Here is a 19,725-nt window from a genome sequence, read left to right on the forward strand (position 1 = left end):
CCATTGCGAAGGGAAAAAAACTTTTTTGCATTTGCTCTCAAACATTCGTCTAATTTGTAAGCAAACTACAGTTTTCCTATACTTTTATGATTAGTTGTGAATTCACAGTCATACTCGTTGCTGGCAAAGTGTATCCCAGTTATTTCCCTGTCATTTTGTCTTCATATATGGTACAGGCAGATCAAACGGTATCTTCTATAGATTCAAAACAAAGTTAATTCTTTTTCAAGCTGACTTCGATCCATTTAAACAGGGTAAATTGGTTAACAGTGTATGGAATTAATTGGTTAAAGAACATCGACTTTAACCATGTCCAATCCCTACTCCTCGTCCTTCACCGTCCGTTAGAAATTCTAAGCCTCGTTAATCAACAGATCAACAAAGTTTTCTTTATCTATCGAAAGACTAGATCATACTCATACATAATTAAAAGTTAAATAAAGATGAGTGATGTTAAAATAATTTTAAAATTTTACACATTGCATTGCGAAGAAATAAACAAACATAAGTTTTTATTTTCTAACATTGCTAACTCAAGATAGTTTTTCATTCAACAGTATAGTTATTAAACCAGGTGGAAAAAGGTTTCTACGGGATATAGGTTAGGAAAGAACAGAAAAAATATTAAATAGCCCATATATCATTAAAATAGAACTAGCCATACCTAATTGTAAATACATTTATTTTAATTGTTCACTGATATGGAAGAAATGCATGAGAATTTACAAAATGGAAATACTGATTGTAGGAATAAAATTCATGACTTAAACAGACTAAGATATATGGATAAAATTATATATATATATATATATATATATATATATATATATATATATATATATATATATATATATATATATATATTCATCAAACAGAAGGAAAAAACATTAAGAGTATATTTGACTGCTGTTGACAACTGACCTTGACTAGGTTGTTAATTGACCTCTTATCTGGAATTGTTCTTAAAGATTTATATGTAGTAGCAAAATGAATTAGCGATTAGGTAATGTATTGACTACCTAATTAATGACTGAATTCGGAAAGCAAAGCCAATACACATTTTTATTTGTTGTATAATTTATACTTCTAGGTGACCTTCGTCTTCGGTTTCTGAATCTTGATTCCCTGATTGATTTGTATGCTATTATAATTCATATGCATTTAATAAAACCGATCTGCTCTGACATTTTATCCTCTATTTTGTGGTATGTGGAGTCACAATGTGGGTTGGTGCTACTGTTATCAAACAATTTGTCCGACCCTTGTATCAGATTTCCATTAAATATTCTGAGTACCGGGTTCTCAGAATTTTCCAATAAGATTTTGAAGGTAGGCGTCTCAGGATTTCTCATACATTTTGAAGGCAGAGATTGTATGTATCCTAGGTTTTATTGCTATAACTGCTTTGCCCAGTGGCCCAGGATTCGTGAAATTGTGAAGACCAATGGCATACTTGCATTAGCAGCTATGTTAAGGCCAAAAGTCTATGATTTGTTTCATTAATATTTCCAGACCAGTGACTTAGGTACAAAGTCAAAGGTTAGGGGTAACGACCAAATGGCATGTGGCCCAGAGCATTAATATTCTAGAAAGGTGACCGATGGCTTTCAAAAAATAACAAATTGGGGATGGTTGAATGCTAGCTGAAAATTTTCTTAAAGTGAATGCAAACTGTTTAACCGGTATAATCTGACTAAAAACGGATTTTGAAAACCCAGAATCGATCGAAGCTATATAGCTACCCGTACAGATGTGACATTATGTGACCTATGAGATCATTACTGGGCATATGTAGCTTTAATAGAGACATATTAATCTTCCATCGCTTAAAAATGTTCAAATCCGTGCAGAAAGAATATTGATTTTAACCCTTCAGTAAGATGTCATAGTTAAGATTATGTTAATCCAAAAGAAAATACTGGGGCACAATTTGTTGAGCTGGCTCAGAGAAATTGTTGGCTCAGTGTGTGGCTTTGTTTATAAAAATATTCGTAGGAAGATTACCTTTACGTCTATGGACAACACGGTCAATTTTCTTACATAATATGATTTTAGCATCCGTTTGCATGTTTCAAGTGGGGTTTCTTATTATATCTCTTGAAGAAGTACCGCAGACAATCGATGAGCTTACGGACAAAAATTAGTGGGCTTGATATGGATTGGTTACAAGTTACAGGTCATCAGTGCCTGAAATATAACGAGCAATTTTGTTGTTGATATGTATCTATAATGCTATCAAATTCGCACAACCACCTTACATATATTACGTACAGCGCTCATTCAGTGCATAACTTTACATACGAAAAACACAGGTTCATTCAACACGCATTGTTTTGACAGCCCTCATGAACTAAATTCAAAATTATTTTTTTCGAACAGCAGTTACTGGTTTAGAATACATAATAGGTGCATTTCAGTGTGGTTGGTATTACAAACTGGAGCATTTTAGCTCATTTTTAATTCACAACAAAAAAACTTGACATCATTGAGGCCCGTGTCGTCTCCTCCACGTTGAGGCCCCTCTATACGGATCTGTATGCCACAAATGGCAGGGTTTATGGGACAACTCTCACTCATCCCCATAAGAGCCCCAATTTCCTTGGCCAGAAGGGTGGACCAGCTCGTATTGGTGTCTATCTGACGTAAGATCACGACACATGAACGTTACGTAGTTAGCTGCCATATCGTCACAGTGAGTTCCCTAAACCAAAATGAAATAAACAAAAACAAAACAAAATTTAAAAAAAATTAATTCAATAAATAAAGAAAATATTTAATAATAAACAAATAGTATCGACGTTATTAAAACAAACAGTTATACATATATATATATATATATATATATATATATATATATATATATATATATATATATATATATATATATATATATATATGTATATATATATATATATATATATATATATATATATATATATATATATATATATATATATATATATATATATATATATGTGCTACAAGTATATTTGAAAGACCTTCATAATAATATGCATCGTCCATATGATATATAGAAACGTACAATATATTTTTGCGGTTTTGTAATACTTTGCACACACACTTGCAAACAAAGACAACACGCATACGCACACACTCATTCCTTTACAACATATTCGCAACCTTATAAAGACATCAAAATATTGTAAATTACAAGTTTCATTTGAATATGGTACAGATTTTCATTCCAGCTCGAACAAATGCCTTTCATCTAAACTTTCTTTTGTGCATTCGTACTTGTACCGCAGTGAAGTCAACACAAATAGATTTGGGAGATTCGGAAGCAGTCTAAACACGACTTTTTAACACAATAACGTACAAACACCAAAAACTATTTGAATTTAATATAAATCTACGAAAACCTTCTGCATTCTTACCGAAACTGCACTACATATCACAATAAAGTTAAAACACGGGAAATGATTTCAATTTAACAGAATCTACGAAAACCTTCTACATTCTTACCGAAACTGCACTACATATCACAATAAAGTTAAAACACGGGAAATGATTTCAATTTAATCGAATCTACGAAAACCTTCCACATTCATGCTGAAACTGCACTACATATAACATTAGTTCGGACCTCCAACTTGAGCGAAATGAAGCCTAATCATGTTCCTAATTTTCAGAGGAGAACAAATTATACCTATTTTTGTTTCCGTGCCTTTTCTTACAAATTATTCGTTTCTGTAATGTTTCTGCTTGTCGATTTTCTCAGTAGTGTAAATATTCCGACAAGCATGATCGGGGCTCCAGACAAGATTAACTAGAAAGGAATGTTAATAATGTTCAACATTATGAATTTTCCTAGATATGAAATATCTCAGAGACGATTACGTGTCCTATACTGCATGGTTGTTGCCATTACATATGGTGATAACGTTACTTATTTCTCAAACAATACATCAACGATAACATCTCTTTAACATATTCAAATACAGAGTAAATACTGGAAGCAGACATTCACTATCGCCATGCAAAAGGCACTGGAGGAAAAAGAAAGGCGGTGTTGATCTGGACAAAAGCATGGAACGTACTGAAGCCAATATAGCATAAGTTAACACTGTTCAACTGGACATAAATTAAACGAATATATATTTAGTTGCTTGAAATACAATTATTTCACCATATTTATGTTTAAAGAAATTTCAAAGGCAACAAAAATTCGTTCTTTTTGTAACTAGTGGCATCAGTATTCGGATCCCTTCTGTAACACTCCCTTATACAAGAAGGAATGGTCCATTTACATACCTTATTGGGTTCGACTTGAAGTGAAAACGAGGTAAGGAAGTCATGTGTCCCAGCCTGATTGTTGCATCTTGATCACCCTGTCCAGTCACCGTAGATTCCTTCTCCTGATACCAACTTACCTCCGAACACAGAGCCCTCTACAGATTCACATTGAAGAAGGATTGCATTTAAACTTGTGTCATCCCTGCTGTGTTGGTTGGGTTCTATCTGAATGGAAATTATGGCAATAAAATAGGCTTGCTTTTAAGCAAAGATCAAATAAAACATTTCGTCGAAGTTATTGTCTAATTACGGCATGTGGGTCATATACTAACCTGAACTTTACCCCTTAACCTCTGACCTTCCCCCTAAAGTCATTGGTCCACCGGCCCCCAAATTAAAGTTTTACTTAAAGCATGGGTCACTGGCCTATAAAATATTTAATGAAAATAAACCTTTTCGTGAAGAAATCTGTGTATGTGATAGTCAAAATTATGTTAAACACACCGAAAAGATCTAAGACACTTGTCACATTTTTATGAAAAAAAGCATTGACGGTCATTATAATTTTTATGAAAAATAACTGTGCCGCTGGTTATTAATTTAATTAGAAAACCTGGATTTGATAGTCAAATATTTGTGCCAAAATTTGTGCGTCTGGTAATCAAAAACTTTTATGCAAAAGCTTGCCACAGTTGTCTTTAAAGTTGTATCCGAAAACAACTGGACAGTATGTCATCAAATGTTTGTGAAAAAAACAACTATTTGCCAGTGATTATAAGCTTTGCTTGAAAAAGACTAAATCAATGATTTTTAAAATTGAATTAAAACCCCAGTTCCCATATAAGACAGTTGGAAAAATAACCTAGCCACACATACATTTAATTCACTAAAAGACTTAACATAAGATAACAGAAAGTATCTAGTTAATACAGTATTATTTGTTAATGAGATCTATGTACGCACAATCATTGAAAAATGTATATAATTTTAATTTTAGGCCGAAACATATATCTCGTATTAAACTCAGATCTATGTATGTTTCATATATAGTCGGAAAAAAGAAGGTCAAGGTCATTCTACTGAGACAGAACATGCAAATCAAACATTTCCAACTTGTGCTAAAACCAATCAATAAGCTATGCGCATGTTACCTATCATAATTCTGCCAAACAATGGGGTCACATATGCAGGTTCTTTATGCTATACGTTTGGTAGAAAGTAGTAAACGTGAGCTTGGTTTTCAACAATTTTGAAGGTCATATACAATAATCAAGAGCAATACGTAATTGACTTACATTACGAACAGAAATGTCCATTAAATATTAACTGTATGCGGAGACAGATTACACAGGGAACAAAAACACTTTCACAGGATAGAGAACCAAGGACAACCTCATGCAGGGGATAGTTGTTATGAGAGTTTATGAAAAATTCTATCATAAATATAAATCAATTTGACAGTGATAGATACCTACTCAAAATATGCATCGACAGACGTTGGAAACACAAATATTTCTAATATTTTACGAATGAAAACTAAAAAAGATACAATTCGATGAAGGATTTTAATTTAATAACGTAAAGTTTAAGATATTATCTTTCAAACAAATATTTAATAAATTTTCAATCTCTCAGACAAGTAGACTAGTAGACAAATTTCATCGATATCATAGGATAAGAACTTAAAGTATGTTAATGGAAACGACACATGGATAGACATATTACAAAACTTTATTGATGTATACAATAGATCACATCACCGATCTAGAGACGTGTCGCCAAGTGAAGCAGTGAACCACCAATCAGTTCCAAAGTATAAATTAGCTTATCCATCTACCATACCACAGTGCATATGGCGTACCCAAATATAAATCGGGCAGAAATTCAAGATCTCAAATTATGAGTCTACGTTTCCTAAATAATATCTTCCAAATTTCAATCAAGAGATTTGTATAATGAGAGAAGTAATATCTGGACCCAACATTATTTAAATTATATATTCAAAGGGAGATAATATGGGAGGAATTTAATTGTTTACAAGCAGGAGTTGTCTCCATTCAACAATGAGGATAGCATAATTACATAGCAAAGGATATGTGATAGCAAACTGGGAGAAATAGAATGTCTATTTTAATAGCTGGAGCATGAAGAAAATAGTGTTTCCTTAAAGTAGGTACTATTTTATATATGGTTGTAAATACTATGGTTCTTATATGTGAAATATAATTGCAGTGGAAGTCATTACCTGGAATTTTAGTTATCAATTTAAGTATATTGATCAAAAGAAATATAGTAAACCAACCTTCACATGATGTACACATTGAACAAATATAATTAAATTTGAATAGTTTATAACTGAGGAAAATCAACGGATGCAACCAAACAACAATTACCTGTTAATGTGACAAAGCTACAAAGGATGTTTTATATTCTCTCTCGATAATGTCGTAATTTAAAATCCATAGAAAAGACTAAAAACATTCCAAAAAATTAGAGAGAAAGAAATATTACTACGTAACTGATACAAAATATCCTTGATACAACAATACCAAAATATCAAACATAGAAATTACGGTCTTCCCTAATTTCTATTAGAAATAGAAGAGAACTTAATAGAACAGCATTGAAACTAAAATGAATTGTTGCAAGAAAACTACAAGACCAGTTTAAAAGAATACAAATTAAATGAATACATATTTGAAGCTGGAATTAAAACTAACAAACAGTTTTCTTTATCAAAAGAAAATGGACCCTTCTTATATAAGGTGGAATAATTTGCAATTTACGATTACTAAAAGTCCAGTTCGATTTGTCAATTTAACGAACCAGGGAAACATGATAATCAGCATTATGAGTAGTGAAGGGGGACACTTTACGTACAATGGGAATTAGCATTAAAAACACCCTTGGGACACTTTACGTACAATGGAAATTTAACATGGAGAAAAATCGTGGGACACTTTACGTACAAGGGGAATTAACATGGGAATAAATCGTGGGACACTTTACGTACAAGGGAATTTAACATGGGAATAAATTGTGGGATACTATACGTACAAGGGGAATTTAACATGGGATTTTTTTTTTTAAAAAAGTTTTTTTTAAAATTTAAATTTTAAATTTAAATTTAAAAAAGGGGTAGGCAATTCAAAGACTATCTCTTTTCGAGAAATATGGCTGGCCCTGAAAAGGGCCTTTGGGTTTTATTCTTCTAATTTCTTCTTTTCCTCCACCAAGTTCTTATTTTATCTCCTACACTCTTCTTCTCTTTCTTTTTTTTCTTCTCCTCTTCTTTCTTCTCTTCCTCCTCTTCTTTCTTCCTCTTTTCATTTTCTTCTTCTTTTTCAATTTTTTCATTCCATTCTCTCATCCTTATCCTTTCCTCTTCATCCTCCTTTTCCTCCTTTATTTCTTTCAACAGATCACTAATGATTACCTTCATTTTTCGTAAATTGTTTATCTCCATCTTCACTCTATGGGGACTATATGAGTAGTGATCCTCGTTTAGGTTAACCAACATTTGCTCAAACATTCCTAAATTGTCCATGACGTTTTGCAATTTTTCCATTTTGTTAAGGTGGTTTGACGCCATCTTCTTTGTATTCTTTGCAGAATGGTTTGAACAACTAATACTGTGGGTTCTTATACGAAAAGCGCGAACGTGAAGGAAAACATCCCCCTAAAACATAAAATGGATCTTACCTAGATGATGACCCAACATCGCGCGTACGTGAAGGAAAACATCCCCCTACTTTCTCATTTCATATAATATAACCCTAACTATACTCTTCACATACGCTAAGAAACCCATAATTTACTATTCACACCAACATACCTGAGCTCTTACAAACACACAAACACACACTTCCACTATTAATAAAGAGTTAGTGTTTATATTCACACTACTCTACCTACACACATTGGCAAATTAATAGTTATTTCTTTTCTAGAGTATTGGGTAGCCCTGAAAAGGGCTGTTTTGTTTGGAACTTCATGGGCACCTGGTTAATGGTGGCACCTTCCAGGCCTGGCGCCACATACACATCTTATCCCCCAGTTACTTTTTACCTTTTGGGGGGAGAGAGCAGAGGCAGGATATGTTGCTTCAGAATCCCAATTTTCACTCTCTGGGATTTTGAAATTTCTTCTCTCCTTTTCCTCCTCCTCTTCTTTGCTTCTTCTTTCCTCTTTATATCTTCTTTCTTCTTCTTCTTTGTTTCTTCTTTCCTCCTCTCTTATCCTTCCCTCCTCGACAATGGCTTCCGCGGCCAGTTCATTTAATATGCGCCTGGCATATTCCAGATGCACATGAAGTTCCAACAGTTTCTCCAGTCTCGTGTTCATTTTTGGTGTTGATCAATCAACAAGGGTAGCTGGACTGCCGAACGAGTTTCAATTTATAGTGAAAGCGCGGACGTGATGGAAAACATCCCCCCTAATATAAAATTGATCTTACCTAGATCATGACCAAAAAAACAACAACAACGCGCGGACCTAAAAGAAACACTCGCTCACTTTTTTATGCTACCCATCACTATTGTAAAATTTTTTATAAATCACTTTAATAGACTATCCACATAAGCAATCCAATCTAACCCCAAATATACACCTCAAACACCAAAAAGACTTAATTTTAATCTACTATCCTCACCAACTTACGTTAGCTCTTACAAACACACAAACACATGCCCTCACATTTTTTAAGAAAGAGTAAGTGTTTATATTCACACTACTCTACCTACACACATTGGCAAATGGATGGTTATTTCTTTTCTAGAGTATTGGGTAGCCCTGAAAAGGGCTGTTTTTTGTTTTTGCTATGGCATTCTTTTAGTTTCTAAGAATGCGATGTCCTCTGAGGATAGACTTTCTGGCAATAGGTCTGCTTCTTCGGAAAGAGAAGAAGAATTCTTTGGTGTCGATACGACAATCGACAAAGCCTCTGTCAGCTTCAGGTTGCTGCTGTTGCTGCTGTTGCTGTTGTTGCTGCTGTTGCTGCTGTCTCTGAAGTCTGTACTTCTCTGTCCATTCTTCTTTCTCCCTGTTCATTTCTTCTCTGAAGAGCTCTTCTATCAGGTCTTCAGTGATTTTTAACATTCTCACATTCTCTATTTCTTCTGGTTTCGGTATCAGACTGTGTCTGACCCTATGCAGATTCACGTAGGCTTCGTTGAGCTTAGCTAGTTTGGAGCACATCTTCTTAGGAGGATGAGTCGACAATGGATGGCTAGACTGGGAACAACCCGGTTCTTAAAGTGAAAGCGCGGACGTGAAGGAAAACATCCCCCCCACACGGTTTTCGAGCCGCAACGTTCATGAGAGGGATAGTAAGAAATGAAAGAGCATCAATCCAACATTCTTCTAGCTAAACAAAAGACAAAGGCATTTTTTCTAAACACAACATTTTTATTCAAAAATCACTTAACACTAAACAACAACATTTTTAACAATAATCCAACACTTTAACATCAAACAATTTTTTCAAATCACAAACATTTTTTCTTCAATTACTAACTACTTTGAACAGGGCTGACAACGTTGTGAATGAAATTGTGATTTCCACTGTTGGAAATCATTAGGCCATTGATGGACACTACGTTTCCTAGCTTGAGACAAAAGATAAGCATAATGGTCACAAAACCATCGATCTACTTTCACATCGTTTCTAGCAGAAGACCGAGGATCGAAATGAGTCACTAAATGTTCTAAGGAAAAGCCCAGGCTGCGATGATGCAGAAAATACACACAGTACTGTCCACACACCAAGGAATCTGTGCCTTGTAATTTCACGTTATTGAATCGGGTGGTTTGAGCATTTCTTCTCATAAAGTCGATGATATCGTCTTCCAAGGGGGGCAATCCATACGAATCGAAATATTCCACACATCCTTCTTGAGGAAAGTAGACGGCTACCCAGTGGGTTCCTGGGAGATGACTATCGTCCGTGTTGATCACGTAAGCTTGATGGTCTTTAGGTTTGCGATGAGGGAGTTCATCTTTAGCACAGACGACGGGATTCCAAGAAGACGTATACGAACTGTGGTTCAAAAGGTAATAAAGTTCCCAGGTATCCATTGTTTTGTGTTTGTTTTCTTCTTCACAGGTAATAATAAGTCGTCAATTCGATCCTGACTTTTTGCTTGAAAATGTCTGACGAATAAACGGTTATTCGTTCTGTTTCCTCACTCTGATTCAGGAGAGCTTCGATACGATGGATCTCTTGAGTGGTTAATGGTGGACAAGAATGTTCACGCAAGTCTTTATACCACTGGTGCAACACGTCTTTGTTCGAGATGAGACTCCAAGCTTCGTCCAGATACTCGTCCAATTTTTCTTCTTGACTTAACATTAGGCATTTATCGTGTTGAATTTGACTGGGATGATCGTTTTGACATCCATAACAATTTTTCTTGATCAATTCCGTCATTTTGTCGACCAAGTGTTTGGCAAAACAGCAGACTAAATGGGCTTCTTGTTCTGGCCATCTCGACTTCATCATGATATCTTCTTCGTCTTTGTCTTGAGATTCTTCTCCTTCCACGGTCTTCTTACATTCCATCTCCAAAGTTTCTCCACTAGGTAAAGAGGGATAACAGTCTTCCATGGCTTTCTAATAATCTAGAATGACTTCTCTCAAACTGTTGATTTCTATGGTATTATCGAATTCTGCATACAGGATGACGTTCACTGTCACTGGTAGTTTATCTGCAAACTGAAGTTCCACACGAATCTGGCCAGATTTTATAGGGTGGAAATGTCCCTCGTCGCTGCCTTGGTCTGGAGTGAAATCGAAAGCCCACAAAGCATAGCCTCCTGCATAATCGTCATACTCAATGCCGTGACTGGTGTTGGTTCCTAACTGACCGGTGGCTTCGTACAGGGACAAGTACGATCTCAAGTAATTCATCTTCTTGTCACTAAAGTCAGGTTCGAAAGGTCGGGTACACAAGGTCTTGCCATCACGACTGACTTCGACTTTCTTCACGTTGAAGTGTTGAAAGTTGAAAGGATTTTCTTTGAAGGCTCCGTTGAAGGCTGAATTCGAGACCATACCAAGGATTAAACGCTTGGGTAACTGTCCTTGGAACAGATGATCTTCGGCTATGGATTGAAGGTTAGCGGGAATGGTGAACGTTTTCACTTCCACACGTCGTATGGGATACTTGGCGGTTGTTCTGCTCAACGTTTGACTGATGTCGTTACCTACTTTGGGTAACACTTCCACGCGTCGTACGTAGAGTTTGGCCTCCTGGATTATGCTTTTAGGAGCCTTAGCAGGATCAGCAGCTATCAAATGGAAAGCGGCACTGCTGCGATTCAGTCTCAAGCGGACATTCACCCCGTTCAGCAAATATTTCTCTTGCAACCACATGTCCAAATGCAAACGATCCATCAGTTCTAAACTCTTCTTCTCTAAGATTTTGCTTTCTCTTGCCTCAAAGCCGGAATTGCTTCCATCTGTTTTTTCGAACTTGCCCGCTTCGTCAGCTACCCACAGCACGCAGGCATTGAGATGACTATCCTTGGCATCTATTCCGTACGTCAAGAGATTTTCCAAGTAGGCACGGTAAGGGTATGTATCCATGCTGCTGCTGACTAGTTTGTTATTCAAGTACAAATCCACTGAGCTGAACAAGGAATGCATGAAATTGTTGACGGGAGCTATTTCGTCAGCGTCATCTACTCCACTATCATCTTTTTCTAGAACTTGGACTTTCAAGTACAAGTAACTGCTATTCAGATCGATGTAATCTTCGGGCTGCCCCTTGATTTCAAATTCGATGGGAGCGGAATCGGTCAGTGAGGAGATGGGGTGAAATTCCACCCACTGGGATTCTTGCATGGTCATCATGGTGGGGGGCATGGCAAACAGATCCAGTTCCGTCTTGGAACAGGCGCAAGACTCTCGGTGCATCATTTTTTGTTGTTGCTGTGTCTCAATAATCGAAAACGTCTAAGTCTCGAACGGTTCTTCTTTTCTTGGCCTTTCTCGCTTGAAGTCTGGTGAAAGGGTGTTTTCTTCTTCGTCGTCTCTTTCTGCCTTGTCCTTGCTGAATGCTTGACTCGGTAGCGTGCAGGGCATTTATAGGTGTGTCTCGTCGGTCCAAAATGTCTTTGCCCGTTTGCAGCAAGACATTTTTGCCTGCCCTCATGAAGGCTTCTTTAGGGTTTTGTTTGTCGATGATGACATTTTGGAGAAATTCTTTGCCTTGTGTCAGTGCCGCATCTTTCAAGGCGTGCAATCCGCGTGTCACCATCGGTTTCAACACTGGGGCCACCGAACGAAAGGCCGATTTTAACATGTCTCCTAAACCGTGTCCTCGCTGTCGAGCCACCCCTTGGTACACTGGATACATGACTTACTTACGAGTCGTGAGAGAACCGTTTTCGAAAATGGAGTTTCACCGTGACTTTTCCTTTGGTGAATGGAATATTTTGCCCCAAATCTCCTTTTATAGCAATGTTGACCGTGTCCAAGTACGACTTGCTGACGGGTAAATAGTGAGGATGGACAAATTCGCGGTGAACGTGGTAAGTGTTTCCACCTTCCTCGTCAGCGTTTGTGGCAGAATCCACTTTGAAAGGAATGACACGCAGTAACGGCACGGAGGTGTGTCCCACCACGTTGTACTCCACTATATCGGAATACACAAAGATCAAATTCAGTCCTTGGTTCAGTTCTACCGGGAAACGAAAATACCTGGCAAAAATATCGTTGTCGGAAATGACTGGCAATTCGTTTTTCTTTATCATGACCATTCTCATCTCCGTGTCACCGCCCAATATGTCAAACAATTCAGGACAAAATAAGAAAGACATGAATTTTTTGGACCCCTCAGAAAATTTCATCAGAAAGCGACGAGCTATTTTGTGGTATTCCAGGGTGACACTTTTTTGGACATTACTCAAAGCTTTATGGAACACGCCATTAAACCTGGAAGCTATGGCGCTGACCAAATGATGACCACTGAAATAATATCCTGGGAGAATGGACAAGTTGTAGGTCCACGTTTTAAGTTTGTCATCATAGGTTCTATTGGTAGATGTGCCAATTTTATCCAACTCCCCTTGCAATTGTTGGTCATGAACTTCCACCTTAAACCAATTTTGCTGGGCAATGATATTTTGGACTTGGGTTGGGTGAATCATTTCCACTAAAGCCACTTCCCAATGGGCTTCGTGATCTAAGGGGATGGCTTGAGGTAATTTGGCCGTGTAACAGCACAACGTGTTGTTGGGAAACACCTCCATGGAACTGTCACTGGGTAAGGTTAAGTAAAATTGGTTTTGGTGACTCATAATTCTAGAGTTCTGTGGCTGTCCGAGGGGATATTACTGGACGTCAGAGGCGTGTCTCCGCCCAAAATGGGGTTCTGGTTGTGGTTGTTGTTGAAGTGGTGACTGGCACTGGCACTGGACACAACGTTCCCGTTTGAGGAGAATTTCAGGGAGGGATTGGGAAGTAGGTAACCGATGCAACTGCTCAATAAAATGGTCCACAATTGTTTGTCTCCTTGTTGCAAACTCAAATTGGCGATGGCTGCCCCGATGACACAATACACCACGAAGATTTGGCAGAAAAAGACGATTTGCGTTTTAGGCACACGTTCTCCACACCACACCCACAAGGGTTGTTTTTGTAAATCTTGCACAGAAGAACTAGGGGAAGAAGGACTGGTCGACGTAGCTGCGTCTGCTGTGTGAAAGGGCATGATGGTCACTTCTTCTTTTTATAGTCGATGACTTGCGAAGCGTCGATCCAAGAATCGAAACTGGGTGGATATCCTTTCCAACGTACTTTGACTTCTTTGACACGTCGTTTGCCCACTTTACGGGTTCTGCGTTCGAGAATGCTTTCGATGTCGTACACGTCGTCTTCTTTTTTGGTGACACGTTGTAACTCGGGCAAATAAAACGTTCCTTTGAGTACTTCTCCGTTCATGTCTTCCAATTTATAGACGGCAGGATGACGGCCATGTACTCGTCCAGTGACGCGAAACAGTTCGGTCGTCCAGTTAGGTAAGTAACCTTTGTCGAAAGTGCGTTTGGTTTTGCCAATGCGCACCCAATCTCCTACGGTCAACTCTCCACTTTTCTTGGGGACAGCCCTCGTCGGGGACGTACCGAACAGGCGCTCGAACACCAGCACTTCGTTGTCGGGAGTCACGTCTTGCGGGGCACGTCCGATGCTTCGATGGTAAGATTGGTTGTACGCTTGCACCAGGTGCGGTAAGATGTCGATGTACTTCAGAGTGTGGTGATGCGTAAAATATTTCCACATGCGTTCTTTCAAAGTGCGTTGAAAACGTTCCACGATGCTGGCTTTGGTTTCGGGATTCTCGGTGGTAAAAAAATGAATGTCACGTTTCTTTAATTCTTTTTGGAAAGCTTGATTCAGAAATTCGGTGCCTTTGTCCGTTTGCCATCGAAGAGGGCGACGACCGCTTTGTTTCAACACCCGTTGCAGGGCTCGCACTAACTCGCTGCTGGATTTGGAAGTCAAGGGTACGACCCAGGCAAATTTGGAAAAGACGTCGATGACACAAAACAAATATTTGTAACCACGATTGTAGCTGGCCAAATGAGAGACATCGGCTAAATCGGCTTGCCATTGATGATCGATACCTTCCACTCGGGTGCGACTTCTGGCAAACTTGCGTCGAATGGGTTTGTGTAAAGTGTAGGTAGCTTGTTCTTGTAACCATCGTTGCACTTGAGGTAAACGGAGACTTTTCAGTCGCGTTTTGGCAGCACGATACAATTTTTGAACTCCTGCGTAACCTGCAGGATGCGAGGGATCGTAGTAAATGCTAGCTAAGACTTTTTCCATTTTTTGTGTGGATTGGTGTGTTAATAAGGCACCCACTCTTGGAAGAGGCTACTCTTTTTCTCTTGGGGTATTTTCTTGGATTGCAAGGCTTTTCGTGTGCGACCGGCAATAGGTGTCGAAGAGGAGGAGGAGGATGTCTGAGCGGGGGATATCGGTTCTTGTTTCACTTCTGTCTTCACTTCTGTCTTCACTTTCTTTTTCTCTTGTGAGGAAGAAGGGGTGGCCATCATCTTTTTAATCCATCCAATTCTGGAGGTAGGTGGTGTTGTTAACTTGCGTACTTTTTCTGGTGGAGTTTGAAACCCTTCTTCTTCTTCTTTTCCTTTTTCTGTCTTGGTCACGGGTACTGGTGGTACTGGTACTGGTACTGGTGATGGTGCTGGACTTTTCATCAAGGTCTTAAAATCTTTCAAAGTGGGTAGAGCTGTTTCGTCTAAAGCTTTCTGGTGAAAGAGTTGCAGTCTTTGTAAGAGTTGACCGTACTTTTGCGATTTTTCTGTTTCGGACAAATCTTGGCGATCCAGCAAGGATTGCAATTCGTGTTGTAACTGGGACATCTCGCTCAAATTGGGATTGGGAGGTAAATGCGGGGTGCGTTGTTCTTGCCACCGATGGTATTCCATCCATCGTTTGTAAGGCACTAAAGCTAGTTTTCGTCCTTCCATGGGGTTGTCAGGGGTGAATTCTGAGATCTTGGGACTTCCGAAGGCCTTTTTATCTTGCTCCCATCAGTCCTCCCAACATGGTTCCCAAGACTCCTTTCAGTATGGGGCCTAACAAGAGAGGTAAAATACCTCCACGTTGGACCAACATCTTCTTTTTCTGACGAATGGGAACTTTCTTTTGAACCATTTTCCGAAGAACGTGACGATGTTTGCCTAAGCATAGTTTCTGGTGTTTGGACAAAGGGATCGTGCCTTTCAAAACGTTCAAACAACATTCGCACACGGTATCGATGACCTCTTTGGAGGCCGTTTGAATGAGTTTTTTTCGTAGGGGTGGAGAAGCTTTGGACAGGACAGATAACAGGTCCCCATGTTTGGCTAAACGTGGTGGCAGTCCTTTCCTTTTCTTTCCTTGGGGTTTTCTGGAGGGTGACATCTTTGAGTCTTTAGGAGCACCTAAAAACACTGATACCCTACTCGGTCACAGGCCTTTTTTATACTGGAACGCGTCGCCACTGATTGTCTTTACGTTTTATCAGTTTGAGGACAGGCATGACACGTCGTGCAGGGGTACGTAACGGACTAAATCGAGCCAGTTCTTGCTTGGACAAATCCAGTAAACTTTGTAACATGCCCGATCTTTCTTGAACTTTGATTTTGGGAGAAGGTACTTTGTGAGCAGCAGCCACTGCCGCTAAATGGGAAGGTCCTGCCACTGGGGAAGTTCTTTTGGGGGTCATCAACGGAGAAGTTCTTGGTGTGATCAACGTCTCCAAGTACTCTTCAGTTCCTGGTGACATCAACGGAGAAGTGGACAAACGTGAGGCTGCCGGAGACGTTGTGGCAGGTCGTGGTTTGCGAGTGTAAGGTTGCGTCCTGGCCGAAGTGCCTCTCTTGCGACTAGTTTTCTTCTGTGGACTTTTCTTTTTCTGAGGACTTTTTCTCTGTTTCTTTTTCTGGGGGCTTCTTTTCTTTTTCCGGGGTGATGGTGGTGGTGTCTGGTAAGAGGAGGGTCCCGCCACTGGAGAAGTTCTTCTTGGGGACTTGGTCTTTTTCTTTTTCTTCTTGGGGCTTCGTTGGACTTTTGTCTTGGGGATAACTTTGGGGGCATTAGGATCCCATCTTAAGAGTGAGCGAATGATGACCCCTCCTAGAGTACCGCTCCCTCCAGGTTTCAAAATGATTTGTTTTTTGGTTTGAGTGTCGATGCGGGGATCGGCCAGTTGGACCAAAGCGACTTTGTTTCGATCGAAAAAGCGTTGGGTTTGATGAGGAATCTGAATGATTCCTTGGAGTAATTGACGTGCCGTCACCGTGAACCATCGTAAGACTTCTTTGAGACTAGCTTCTAAGACACGGGCTCGTGTTTGTGGATCTTTTTCTCGACTGATGCCATACAAGGCACGAATCAATTTGACGGGAAGATGAGACTGAAGGGACGTCATGTTCACACTGTGTGAGACAGACGAAAAAGGGTCTGAGGTTTTTATAGATTTTTTTTTCATGGGGAGTGAAATGAAGTCGAGGACGGAGACGTGTACAGGACAGGCCCTCCGTCTTGGCACCAGTGGTGAAACAAGTGGGTACGAAATCGCAAATCCTCGGGGGTCGTAGGTTTCAAATCGACGAGCAAATAGGCGTGTGGCGTTTGAGTGGCATCGTCGTACGCCTGAGTCAGCCAAGGCGTTCCTAACTGTTTGGCTAAGACTTGCACTTGCGATTTATCTCGAGGGCTTTTAAACAAGACCACGTAATGCGCATTGAGACTGATGGTGCGATGGGCTTTACTTTGTTGAAACAAATTTTGGGTGATGTAAATGACACTGGCATTACGGTGATGCCCTTTGCGCGTGAACCACAATTTAATTTCTTCTTCGTCTTCTCCTAACATGTCGTCGAAAATGACCAAATGGGTTAGACGGGAGTCAGAGACGATGCCGTCGTCTTCTTTAGGAATGCCTTCCACAAACACGATGGAATCGCCTTGACTTTCTCGCAAGAGGCTGTACGCCGATTGCCACTCTTTGTAACACCACACGATCCGTTGAGGGGGCCGATCGATCAAATGATGTTTATGTTCGATCAAACGTTTGACGAATTCGGTTTTGCCCGAACCGCCAGGTCCAGCAATGAGCATGTTAAAGGGATGGCGAAGATACAAAGCCTCCCAACTGGCACGATCTAAGTGTTCGTCGATGACTTTGACAGTAGAGGAAGAGGGAGCAGAGACAGCAGAGGTAGCCATGGTATGAGAAATGTCACTTGTGACACGAAAAAACAAACAAGACAAGAGTTTATATACTTTTTCAGAACACGTTTATTGAATGTTTTTTTCAAATATGAACACGAAAGACAAAAATACATACAACCCAAATAGTGATGTACAGGAATATAAAACACAGCAAAGTGATCAAAGTGAAATATAAACAAGTGTCTGTACAACATGTTTTGGGTAACCAAGATGTCCTAGGGACAGTGTGTAATGTTCTTACAGTCTCTACATGAGGTATTGTCACACAAGTGTCCTCCCGGAATGACCTTTCAGGAATGTCCATGACAGTCCTGTCCTGAAGCGAGTGGTTGTTCTCGGTGACGGGTTCTTCTGGCACCGTCACTAACACAGGTTGAAAAGTAACTTTTTTCCTTGAACAACTCTTGTGCATACTGGGCCACTTCTTGGGTCCAAGCCTCAAAACCCCCCTTTTTCCAATCACGAACATCTGTCCAATGAGGGTGTAAGTCACAAGCTACACACACATCGTCATACACGTCTTGGGTCGCTAAAAGTTGACGAATCTTTTTTTCCTGTTGAGGTCGAGAAGTATCCAGATGAAAACGCAAGGCTTTGAGCAAAAGGAGTTTTTCGTGACCATTTAAGGCCATGGAGGTGGTAAGTACTGATCGTAAAGAGTCCACAAAGAATCGGCTGGTAAACGAAATCCCAGAAAACAAGTCACTAAGACACACACCACTTGTCGTCCAAAATTGAATGGATACAGTTCTTGTAATAATTGATGGTAATGATCCACGGTTTGAATATGGTCATTGAGTTCCTTCCACGGAATCTGTTGGATGACATGTGACATAAACCGTGGCATGGCAGCCTGTTTTTATATTCTCTTTTTTTCGGATGCAATAGACGTACTTTCTAGCCAGAGATCTTCGTTCTCCAGTAGGGAATCTAAATCTTGCATACTGTAACCGAAACGTCAGAGTTCGTTTAGGTGTTTCCTCTTCCTCTAAGTAGATTCCACGTAAAATATGTTGGTAATCCTTTAACTTGTCTTCCTCAATGTATTGCTGTAGGTGAATCTCGAAGTAACCATAATCATGAACATGTCGATCATTAGCGACCTCAAAGTTTTGAACAATGTCTGACCATTGAAAGAATTTCTGACGAATCAGTTCTCTTATACCATTCAAGTACCAGTGGTTAAAGATCTGGTGACGTATCGGATGCAATTGTTCTTTACGTTTCACTTGTATTTTCACCAGCTCTCGGTAAATGCGTTCTCTCAACTCCACAGGCAAAGCACGAATGTTCTCTTGTAAAGTATCCATGAATAGGTCATACTAAATCCTCTTTGGTCTGACACAAGAAATGTACTCTTTGCACAAACATGGTTTCACTTCAGTGTCGAATTTAAATCGTTGAGTCACTAATCTACACATTACAATTCGTTCAGAAGTTTCCTCTTTCACCAAGTTGACATTGTGTGAAAGATGTTGGTAATTCGTTAACTCTTCCTCTGGAATTCGATGCAATACGTTTACAATGTAGTAGATAGAATCGTCAATACCAAACCATTCCTTTTTATAACCAGGAGGTCGTTGATCAATGTCTGTCCAATGGAACACTTTCAATTGAATCAGTCCTTGTATAGCCTTCAGGTACCAGTGGTTCAAACACCGGTGACGTATCGGATGCAATTGTTCTTTACGTTTCACTTGTATTTTGACCAGCTCTCGGTAAAT

General features: G+C 39.3%; 1 protein-coding gene across 1 annotated transcript in view; it reads right to left on the bottom strand.

Moving 5' to 3' along the window:
- Nucleotides 1–2,445: 2,445 nt before the first annotated feature.
- LOC149786232 (uncharacterized) overlaps nucleotides 2,446–19,725 on the bottom strand; it is a 68,909-nt gene continuing 51,629 nt past the window's right edge. The window contains exon 7 of the mRNA XM_089975911.1: nucleotides 2,446–2,637. Coding sequence (XP_089832037.1) covers nucleotides 2,446–2,637 — 192 coding nt within the window. The remainder of the gene's footprint in view (nucleotides 2,638–19,725) is intronic.

The sequence above is a fragment of the Sinohyriopsis cumingii genome, chromosome 12, assembly GCF_028554795.1.
Source record: "Sinohyriopsis cumingii isolate HCF-2022 chromosome 12, ASM2855479v2, whole genome shotgun sequence".
Classification (NCBI taxonomy): domain Eukaryota; kingdom Metazoa; phylum Mollusca; class Bivalvia; order Unionida; family Unionidae; genus Sinohyriopsis; species Sinohyriopsis cumingii.